This window comes from Anser anser (assembly GCF_964211835.1).
Source record: "Anser anser genome assembly, chromosome: 2".
Classification (NCBI taxonomy): domain Eukaryota; kingdom Metazoa; phylum Chordata; class Aves; order Anseriformes; family Anatidae; genus Anser; species Anser anser.
This window is the reverse complement of record NC_139721.1, coordinates 69003797-69015919: the sequence shown is the minus strand read 5'-3', so window position 1 is coordinate 69015919 and position 12123 is coordinate 69003797. Positions and strand designations below refer to the sequence as shown.

The following is a 12123-nucleotide window of genomic DNA, read 5'->3' as shown; positions in this document are numbered from 1 at the left end:
TTTACACCAAAAGTTGCAAACAGATCTGCATTATTACTCAATATATACCTATTTATCACACCCAAACATGGTATGTGAGCACATTCTGTATGTATTAGAATGACAAATAACATTTTCCTCATGTGAAGACAGTCATAAGTTCAGAGACAAATGAATTAAACTTATCACAAAATTCAAACACATGACATTTATTTGAAGGCTTCAAGAAAATTTGAATATATTCAAATACAACATTCTGTATGAAGCGCAGTCAAGCCTTGGTCTCAAATATTTCCAAATTTTAGCTTACATGCACCTTCTATTCTTTGGGTGGACTTTGGACATGTTCCATCTAAATACTGGAACACATGATGGAGGAAAGACAAGACAGGCCATTTCAGCCTGGCAGAATTAACGTACAACTTCTATTTGGAATGCAAGCAAAGAAGCAAAACGTGTATGTCTAAGTTCAGTGTGAACTTTCTTGATAAAGATGACCTAAGAACAGTACATACCACAAGTTATATTAACTTTTTGTGATACCATCAATATAAATTTCTCATTTACCAAGTATAAGGTCCTTTAAATAAAAACAATGAACAACAAAGGCTATTGCACTACTGTGCCAAAGCCAAAATATAAAAGAAAAAAATGGTTCTCTTGAAATTAAATCTTCCTTTTCACCTGGCCAAGCTACCAACATTCTTTAGCGTAAGAGCTTAATTAGAACAAACTCAAAGAAATCAAATTAAGCAACTATCCCGAGGTTTTTCAGTAATCAAAGTCCCTCAGGTTATTTCCACAAGCAAAAACCATCTTCCTCCTTCCATTGCCCCATTTTACGACGGCTGGATTTTGTTCGCATTGTTACAGGTACAACCATTTAGAGAAGTCCCACGTAGCAGAATGATAGAGACACCTATAGCTACGATTTGGAAAGTTTTCTAAGCCCATGCAGTTTACCAACAAAGTTTGAGGAAATTCAACTGTGGGGGCTCGATAAACATCCAGTTGCTACAGAATGAAGAGAAAAAGTCAGCTCTCTATTCTCCCTGTTCTCCAGAAGGTTATATATTTGGTGGTACCATGAGTATCAAGACATTAACTTCCCTACTAGTTCAAAATTTCAAAATACATAAATTCTTATTTTCAATGTGTGAATAGGTTGACTGTTTAGACTATTAAATTTAATACAAAGGTGATAGATTCAAATTCACTTAAAATTCATTAGTCTTAGGCATTTGTTCAGTGCCAGCGAGACATTAGAAATTACAACCTCAAAATACCTATTTGCTTAAACTCAAAGCAAGTTTCTCTTGAGCTACTTCTTATCCTTAATGTTTTTTTTTGATGTTTATTCCTCTCTATAATACTTCTATGACTTTGAAAGTAATCCTCTTGAGTAAGAATTCTGTGCTCAGATAACTGCTACGTGACAAAACAACGTTCAATATTTTTCAGTTTGTTGTCATTAGAATTGGAGGAGTCTTTAATTCCACTTAGACTATTGCATGAAAGAAAGCCAAGATTTCTTGGGCTTTACACTTGGATAGTCTGCTTTTCCCCATTCACTTTCCACTACTTGTGGTGGAAACATATTTACATCTACAAATACGAGGCATACTTATGTGTACGTGAATATTAGTCTAATATTAGGTCAAAGTGTAACATACATCCAAACTCAGAGCTTTCATAAATCACTATGAGGTGCCCCTAGCCCACAAACTAGCCCTGAAGATTTCCCAGCCTTTGTTTTTCACTGATACGCTGAAGTGCTTTGCTCACAGACATAAAACCAAATGGTGTTGGCTGTGAAAATAACATGCATGCAAACTTCATGAAGCTGAATCTGTCTGTTAATATAAGCAGAACTCAAATATGAGTTTTCAGCAGCTGGCTTCCAGTCCTTTTCAGAGCTGGACTTTGTGACACAATCAGAGAGCAGCAAAGCCTGCCCTGAGGCAGGCCTCAAGGTCAGGTAATCAGGAAGGGCAGGCCTGACAGATGAGCACAGCCTCCCTCGGAGCTGGTAGGGGAGCTCAGTACTGTGAGGACATTAATCTTCGTGAAACCTTGTCCCTGCACTAACACACAACACAGCGAGGTAGCCACGCTCCTCGCTTCTTTGCGAGGAAGGGTCCTGTGCTGCCCTCAGGGCAGCTCAGCGTTACAGCGGCAGGGAAGGAGGCCCTTCTGACTCCTGGATCAAGGAGACAACCAGCAGGGACACCCTGCGGCTACGCTCGAGGCAGGGAGATGAATTAGCTGGGTCCAGAGGTTCATAACAGTTTTGATCTTTTGTACAGAATTCACTGCTTAGAGGGTGAAATGAGAAGCACAAAGTTCAGGTGCACGGTGCTAGATTTCATCAGGCCAAGAGCTAAATCTAAAGCTCTGTAAACACTTGCTTACAGGGAAGAGTACACTACTTATCAAAAAGTTTTAATTCCTCATTTTTCAAAGGTCGTCGTACATGGGTCTGGGGGACGAGAAATTTATGCTAGATCTAGTCACAATTAACAGACAAGGCAATCTTATAGGGCATGCTGGAAATGAACAATGAAAATTTCCTATTAGTGTGCTGCTCCTTCTCTTATATTCCTACCTCCCCCCAGCATCCTGCTCCCCACTGTTAGCTACCTCCTATTACATTTATATATATATACACACACATACATACATATATAAATGTGCATGTACACCTACATATACATTTTATATATTAATCTACGTGTATATAACACATATATACCAATATATATGCTTATATATATAAAAGATATACTAAAATATTGGACTAATTCTGCGTGTTTTGGAATGCAAACAATTAAAATGAAAATAATTTGTTTGGCTAGCATATTAATTTTTATTCAATAAACATCCAGACAAAATTCAGAAATAAAATCAGTCTGCAAAGTGAATTATAACAACACTTTGGAAAATAAGTTCTCAAATGAGTCTTTGAGACTCCTGTAGGAATGCATGCCATACTTTAAAGAAATCCAGCAATAGAATGTCCTCATAAGAACTCCCTTATTTCTCAAACTGGGTAAAATGGACAAAGGAAGCATCATGCACAAGTTCACACTACACTTTAGTTTATTCAGTTTTCCTGTATGGTCAAATAATTCTACCAAAAACTGATGGAAGAGTTAAGGTATTTCTTTTGTTTTCATCTAAAAATGAAATAACACCTTTAATCAGTAATAAGGGTTATAAAACTAAATATTTACTGAATAATGTCCTATCTGTATAACTGCATTCTATTAGCAGTTTTCACAGTACAGGTATTCCTGAAAAATTCTGTAGCACAAACTTGTCTCAGAGGTTGGACTTGACGATCTTTGTTAAGTCCCTTCCAACTGAACTACTCTACATTAAGTTATATAAGCCTGTCCAAAATTTCCAACATCCTCCATCCCCTTTCCCGCTCTGCTCCCCTAAAAGGTAAACCGATAAAAAAAAAAACACACTGAAGCGCCACAGACTGACCTGTCCTACTAAACCATGCTGTCTTCGCTACTTGCATCATCTCTGTATTTCAGAAAACATGTACTGACCTCACTACATTAATTTACATGGCCTCCTTTTAGCATTACCAGTCCTTTGATGACAGAAAAGAAGTAGTACATCCAAATTAGGGATTCCCCTTTAGATACAAATTACTTATTCATAGCCAATCACGATCATTTTATCTGCTTCTCAGTGATTCCTACACCATGTAGAAGACCATTTTCCAGATAGAATCTGCTTGATGTGATTTTATGACTCTTCAGTCAGTTGACTTCAGAGAAAATTAAAACATCGCTTCATAAATCTATTTCATAATCAGTAACTCTGCAATTTAAGTGACAAAGATATGCCTTCAACATCTTATGGAAATCCCATACCTCAGGGACCCACAATTCATCATCTTTCAAACAAATACTTATGGATTTAAAAAATATATAGTTTTCCAAACTTACATTGACTTTGAAGCTTTGTATTGAGCCATCCAAAAAGTGAACGTTACAGGTTATCTCTGATCGGGTTTTCTCTTTTGGTAGTTCCGATGCTCGTATGTTATTTATCCTCCCACCTAAGGCTCGTAAACGGGAGTTCATAACTATTGCTGAATAACCTATAAAACAAAAAATACATTTAATAACAGTTCTTATAATTCACTAACATTTCACCAATATTTTTCTAAGAAACCCACAACAACATGAAGGCCTCATTACACCCCAAATACTTAGATTAACAGAGGCTTCTTATACAAAAAGATAAAAATAAATACAAAATTAGCAGTTTGTAAACCATAACACACATAACTATAGAGGGGCTTCCATGCTTCAAATCTAACAAGCTTAACCGAATCACAGGTAACCACTGCAAAGTATACTTAGGTTAGGCATGGACTGTTGCCTTAATTTGAATTAATAAGAAAAAAAACGCACCTACTATAAAACAGATAAGGCAATGTTAAGAAAATTTTCTACCATCTGTACCTAGTAAATTCATCGCCCCTGTATAATTTCCTACATATTTCTATATTTACCACATAAGTTTTACTACAAGAAAACAATTCTTTCTATTCTAAATTCTAACTCCTGATTTAATGCAGATCACATTCTGTCAAATAGCATTTTGTTACAGGAACGCACACACAGACCATATGTACGGCAGCCAGAATTAACGATAAAAATGTCACTATTTTACAGCCTACCATGCATAAATTCATGAAGCCAGAAATCTACAACCAAGAAGAACAACCCACAAAAATTGTATTTTTTTTTTCTTGGAAAAATCTTCCAGAACACTAACTCTGAAAACCATACTTTTCATAAATGTAAAAAGAAAAAAAAAAAGGAAAAGAAAAGAAAAAGCAAACATTCACCAAAATAAACAGTGAATTAAATAGAGTCAAGCCTGTAAACATTTCAAGCCTCTCTCCACTAGATCAGTTTACCAATTAACATCACAACATATAAAGCCAGTTGGCAAGCGAAGCTGAGGATAGTTTTCCAGGTTAATTACCATACCAATTACCGAATCATACCTCACTTATTAGAGGCTAGCTACAAAAAGACTTGCATAATGTGTTTCCTAGACAGCTGGCCAAGCTAGACAGGACCAATGTCAGGACTATTTTGGAATCTCCCCTTGTTTGTCCGTCTGCCTGTAAAACATTGACTGACTTTTCTTTAAAACAGCTAAAAAAAATGAACTTGTCAGAATAAAATTACTTAAAATTCTGAAACACCATATCTACTCACACATCCCTGTGAAAAGTACATGTGAAAGGCATGAAATTTTACCAAAGGCATCAAAACAATGCAACGATCCATCTTCGTGTAACAATGTGTAATCTGTACTTAGAAGCAGCTCAAACAAATCCTTCTCAGAAAAAAAACCACTGAAAATTCACAAGTCAGACATTCAACGAGTACTCATATTTTTGGGGGTCAGCCAATTCATAGTTTGCTATTGTTTATTTCCTAAAATCTAAACTGTATGTAAATTGCCAAGACTGATTTATTTAGCCAGCACACTGCATTTCTTCCTGGCAGTTCGACAATATTTTCCTCTCACTCTTTCCCAGACATGATTTCTTTTGGTTTGTTTCTTTTTCTTTAAAGAGGGAAAAAAGGAGGAGGTGATCTTTAGGTGAATTCTGAACAGTGTTTCCATATAAAACACTATACACTCCTATTGCTTTGAAATTGTTCTCGATATATCAGTGTACTATGATTCAATGCAGATTGTGTTTTTTTTTAACCCAGAAAATAGCCAGTCTTATTCAAGAATGGTTGTTGCTGAAGAAAACACGCAGTTACCTAATTATCAAAGGCATACAAAAAGGTGAGGATATATTAAGACTGCATATAAAATCTTCATTTTAATATTCTTTAAGTTTCTAGCAACTACATTTTCAGCTACTTATTCATTATTGTGTTCCTCTTTTACCAAAAAGCCAGGTGACTGCACAAATTGTACTGTACTCTCTCCTCCCCTTTCCACACTCATAGGTCAAAAACATTTCACTTGCAGAAAGAGACACAGAATCAGAGAATCGTTCAAGTTGGAAAAGACCTCCAAGATCTCCTGGTCCAACCATCCCCCTACCACCAATGTCACCCACTGAACCATGTCCCTAAGCACCACGTCCAACCTTTCCTTGAACACCCCCAGGGACGGTGACACCACCACCTCCCTGGGCAACCCGTTCCAATGCCTGACTGCTCTTTCTAACAAATGTCTCCTAATTTCCAACCTGAAACTACACCTACCTGCTAGCCCACTAATGGGTAAGAGGAGAAAATGCTGGTTTCTTGCGGGCCAGCCCCTGGATGAAGAGCAGCTTTCTGTGAGCCAGGTGCAGAGCGGACGGCAGCCCCACTGGCTTTTTTTTTTTTTTTTCCTCGCTACCCAGGGAAGAAAAAAACCTAATCTACCTGAATAAAGAAATAAATAATTTTATTTAGCTGCCTGTGCACAGCAACACATAAAATTATAGGGCACTTCCTATCAAGGTGCCTCTGCAGAAAGCCTAGCAAGTCACCTGGATAGCCTAGCCCATACATCAGGTAGATTTGTTAGGCTAGGCTTCCTTTTCAGACTGTGGCCTCCTATGCCTCTTCTAAATTAACCCCCATACATCTTCTCTCCATGTGTTTTAACCTTTACACAAAATTAACTTCCCCCACTTACACTGCAACATACTCCCTAAATCCAAGCCCACTTTTCTGTCGATTACTGTCTCCTACACACAAGAGATGACAGGAATTCCACCTTAAAGCTGTCTGCAACAAGAATAAAATGCCGTTTTGAAGGTTTTCACAGATTTTTAATTAAATGGAATTTTTAGCGTGACCGAAGAGAACGTCCAATACACATTCTTACAACTTCCACGTCTCTCCTCTAACGAGTCAGACCTGCTCTTTTCTGTGCCACAAACCTGTTAATCTGTCTCCAAGCATCCATGGAAGGTAGCCAGGAGCTAACAGTAACACTTCCTCACATACTACTATTTGTTGTCAAATCAGAGAGGTGCTCGCTTTAAGACTGAACTTACAGTTGTTTTTCATGCTAGTTCTTAACAGTCTCCCACCTTTATGATTGAGAGCTTCATGGAAGATTTGTTTCCTATCTTTAGGTTATATGCTGGATACCCCAAGTGAAAAAGCAACTTGGAAATTCAGCACAAGCAATTTAGAGTTTCTAGCGCGGCCTGCTTTGAATCGAGTTCACAAATGAAAACCTGGGATTTTTCTTTACTTATTTTTAATACTTTCATGCAAAGTGAAGTCAGTAACGCAGGCGGAGCCCCCAGTCTGCGTCTCCAGCCGGGGCCGTCCTTGGCAGAAGCAGCCGAGCACAGAGACCGCGCCAAGAGCGGGATAAGTGGCAGGGTGTTTGGACACCGCAGCCATCAGTCTAGCTGGAGCTCAGACAGCCTAAGCAAGCCCCAGAGAAGTGCCAGCAGCTGGGCACTCAGGGCGCGGAAAGCTGGCCTTTACTTGCCAGCTACGTGTCCTTCAACGTCATTCGGCACAGGAGCTAAAAATTCCCCAGGGAGCTGTTTGACAGGGACCGCGCCGCAGGCACCAGCCTAAGTCATCGTGCGTGCCGGAGCTTACTGTGCCACTGTAAGTCATTAATGACACAACTTCATCTGAGCCCGTGCTAAAGAAAAACCGGAGAGAGATGAGCGTGAGTTACCAGCACCTGCTCTGCTACTCTGCTTTCATCCAGGATCTGTTTGAAAAGTTGTATTTAAAAAGAATAAAAAAATAGACCTAGATTCTGAAAGGCCTGGCTTATCAACCCCAGTGTAATATAAAGCGGTACCTGGAAACATAAAGCAGCAATTGCAGCTGCTTTGGGACAGGCAAAGGGTCCCCGGGATCACAGGCCCAGAGAGCGAGTGACCCCACACCTTATTTTCACATTAAGGTATTAAACAAACACATGAAATTCTATCCCCTAATCAAATCGGGCAAACAGGAATGACAAACATAGCTACAGAAAGAGGTTAATGTGCTCCAAGAGCGTTAAACACATTTCTGAACAAGTCTAGTTATGCATGCCTTCCCCAGGAACTAAGCAGCAGTCGAGCAGAACAAAAAAATATGTTTTCCTTCTCTGCTGTATCAAAGACTGGCTCTTTAACAGACCTTTTCCATGCCAGCTTTTCGTATCATTACAACTCACTTAGAAACTGTTGGTAAAGAAACTTACGACCCAATTTTCAGCGCAACCACCATTAACGTGTTTGTCGCCAAGGAAATAAATCAAGAATAGCTTTTCTGCTCATATACTGCAGGACATTCTACATAGACTCACACCACGCATAGCTACGAATGGTTCAAAAGTAACAAATACTCACTTCCACCACTGCATTAGGTAAATGGCGATATTTCTACTCCTGCAAGTATGCACTCTTTTTTTCTAGAAGGAGACCGCTGTACCCTAAGTATTCTTTATATCCATCACTGAAAATTTACGGTTCCGTGTTGGTCTCCTGAAAATGTTGGTATTACAGGTGCGAATGTCATTTAGGAAGGGCTTGCACTGCTCACCCACTTGCATTATACCAGCTGACAGCAAAGGGAAAAACAGTAGTACTACACACATATTTTAACGGCTAAGTCTTGTATGCCCTTTCAGTAAGAGTAACACTTTGTGGCTACCTATTACTTTATTTAAAAGATGTGAAATCAAGTGAATGGGATTACAAACATGTGTAACACCTTCAAGATGTCTCTGCATCGATTTGTAGCTCTAGGACAACCAATACAAATGCTTTTCAGCATGCATCAGCTTTCCCTAGTTGCTGGTTAAAATGATTTCCCAAGAAATTCTCAGAAAAACACAACCCTGGAAACCTGAAGTATTTGTCATCTACATTCTGACTCCTCCTCCCTTGTAGTTCAGCACTATTTACACACCTTGGAGCCGTATCTGCCATCAATGCATCTTAATGAGGGTTGGTTATCCAGCCAGCTTTTCTGAATAGAAGACTGAAGTTTAACTCGACACCTATGAAAACAAGCTTCTGTTTTCACCTTCTGCAGAGAAAACTCTCCTCCTTTTCTACACTGCCAATATGAAACCCGATGTCTCACCATTAACATAAAATTCAACTCTAATGTTTCACAGGAAAATCCCATGAGGTGTTTAACTGCAACACAGTGTTTGCAAATTTCCTTACAAATCAAGGGGCATTGCTAAAGTCACAACCAAAGTAAAAGATAAACTTCACTTTGAGCAATGTGTGCAGGTTAGCACTCACTCCTTATCTGTAGTTATTTCCCACAAACTGTGCCTGACATATTGATCATACAATACACAGAAAGTCATCTTGGAAATCTGAAGTATCAGGTGGTAAAATTTTGCATCCCTTAAAAAAAAAAAATCAAACTATAAATACAGAACAAATATATAATACAAAAGCTTTAGATGAAGAAGCATTACAGCTTATGGTGTGAAAATACCTCCAAATTGAGATACGAAGCATAGGCCACCTGTTCCTGCAGCATCTTTTTACTTAGAACAAGAATAAAGGTTAATACCTACATCTCCAAAGCAGTAGCTGCAAGTTTTCAAACCATCATTCCTCAGACACGCAGTAACATCACTATAATAGAAGCCTTTCACCTCCAAATTGAATTTAAAATTAACATAAAAGATTAAAAGATTCATCTTTCTTCTATTTACTTGTAGTGGGTAACATCTGTGATGCATTCCAACACAGCAAAATTATCTACCTGTCACAAATAGCAAACAGTTATAGCAGAGCATCCTAAGAAAGCTTCCAAAGATTGCAGGATCAAGGTTTCAGTCATTCTGTTAAGTTTTACCGAAAAACAGATTTTACAGGCAGAGATTATTTACAGAAAATGCATCCATTAAGAAAAAAAAAGGAAAACGCAAATAAGCAATGTTTAAGTTACACCTTCAACTCAATATATCAGAGTTCATTCACAAATAAGCCTTCAGGGAAGACTGTATATATGATTGTATCTTTATTTGCTTATTTAGAATACACTTAAAAGCATTTAGTTTCAATATAGACAGTTATAAGGGAAAAAAAGCCTTGATTTTAAAACAAAAAACAAACCACAACTAATTTTGAATATTCTTTCCTATGGCAACTCCTCAAAACTGGAACTTAACTTCATTTTATACGCTCATAAGTAGACGAACTGGATTGCTCCTATGTCTAGAAATCAGGTACTTACCAGCAGTCATTGCCTCTAAGAAGAGGATTTATACTTACAGATGAATAAATTTTAAAAATCCCTGCACCACTTCAAGAGGTTCAGTGCTTCATTAGTGCTTAATTAGTGCATAAAATTGAGATTTATAAAGTGCTTTGCAAATCTTCCCCACACATCATTTAAGCTTTCCACTATAACGTATCTCAGGTAAACTCGTATTGCAGAGTCTTCAAAGAGTCCAGCTAATTTGAAGTCCAGAATCAGCACAACTGTACACGAATGTCAAAGATGAACCAGAGGAGGTGGGTGGGAGAGGAAAGAGTCATGAGTTTCAATTCCAGCGTTGCGCTCTATCTTGACTGACATGTCCCTAAGACCCCACTAAGCCAAAAACCATCCTGAAGGTAATACAAGCACTGTGAGAAGCTGCAAATACCTGGCGCAGATAAGGCACACAGCACACTAAGCCAGGCTGTCTGAACTCACGCCCCTGGACTGGGTCTGGAAGGACAGCAGAGAGGGACTTGAAGACACTCAGGGCTCTCAAAATACTGTGTAGCTGTAACAAAAAGGGCTCTGCTCTCTTCAGACTGATTATATATTAATATTGGATAAGTTACAGAAAGCACAGCTGCACTTACCGTGACAGAAGAACAACACTTAATAAGTGAATTACCCTTAAAAAAGGAATATTCATATCAAGTATAGACCAAGATCGGTTTTAGAGACAAAGACTCTACTTAAACTTTTCTGAGAACCTTCTTCCTCTTCTCTTCCCAAAAGATTTGCATTACTTGTCACCTACAGACTCTTGCCTGCAAAGCCTTAAAACACATGGATAGCTTCAGGTGTACCAACAGTCCTTTCTGTTAAGAGGACACAAACTAGCTAGAAATAAAGCAGGACAGGTTGCTATTATAGATTAATAGACATTATTTGGGCAAAAAAGATACAACTCCAGAACATGAGCTTTAATATTATTTGCCACAATGTAGGGTCTGGAAATAATGCATGCTACAGCAAAGGACGGAGCAAGTGCCTAGAAGAGGGAAAAGGTATTTGTAGGAAGAGACAGATGACTTGTATCGATACGAAGGCTGTAGAGCTCAACAAATCCACTTAATCAAAGAGGAGGCTGCAAGGTGTTTGAAAAATTGTTGGAAAGTCTTTACATGGGGGAGCAGGGGGAAGAATTATCACAGCCTCTGCAACGTGTTCAACAGCAAGACTACTTATCTGAAAGCTTCATCTTGAAATCAGATAACCTGAAGGTAACTAAATTCTAGAAGAGCTTACTGGTGGAAAACCAATACTGACCATCGATTTCGGTACTCAGGTTCTTAAGCGTCATTTAATTCAACTTTTGAGTCAAACACTTTTTACAAAGGATCAAACCAGGTTGTATGAGTGACCCTTCAAACTTCAGGTCTGTGAATCTGGTCATACCAACCTCACCAACGCCACTTTACGTCCGTGGAAATAAACCACGCAGCTAAGTCATTGCCGGACCCAGTGTGTCATCTTACACAGCGCGGAGCATTACAGTCAGACCTGAGATACCGGATTAGCAGTAGTCCGCCGATACCATCTACTATATGCAGAATGAGTCAGAGAACAAAAACAAACAGGAGGAAAAAGCAATTGAAGTAATTGCAGAGACCTTCTCCCTACACTACCTCAAGTACTATAAAATACGGGTGAGAACGGCAAACATTTGTAACGCTCTCAAATTTCCAGTAGTTTTTATTGCTCATGTACAAGATCTATACAGTATCCGCCTTGTTTCTTTATAAAAACTCACCTTTAAAATAACCCCTTAAAACAGCGTGTTCGCCGCAGTAATGGCTGTTGCTCCATTTCCTGCACCACGGGAACTGGAGAATTCAGGAACTCTATAGCTTCCTCTATGGTCTGCTTCAGCTTGGAACACAACCACAGCTCA

General features: G+C 38.7%; 1 protein-coding gene across 6 annotated transcripts in view; it reads right to left on the bottom strand.

Moving 5' to 3' along the window:
• The window catches only part of PTPN3 (protein tyrosine phosphatase non-receptor type 3), a 168947-nt gene that overhangs the window by 94379 nt on the left and 62445 nt on the right, over positions 1-12123 (bottom strand). For all 6 annotated transcript variants that reach the window (XM_083825199.1, XM_083825200.1, XM_083825201.1 and 3 more), the window contains one exon: positions 3945-4099. In XM_083825199.1, coding sequence (XP_083681325.1) covers positions 3945-4099 — 155 coding nt within the window. The remainder of the gene's footprint in view (positions 1-3944; positions 4100-12123) is intronic.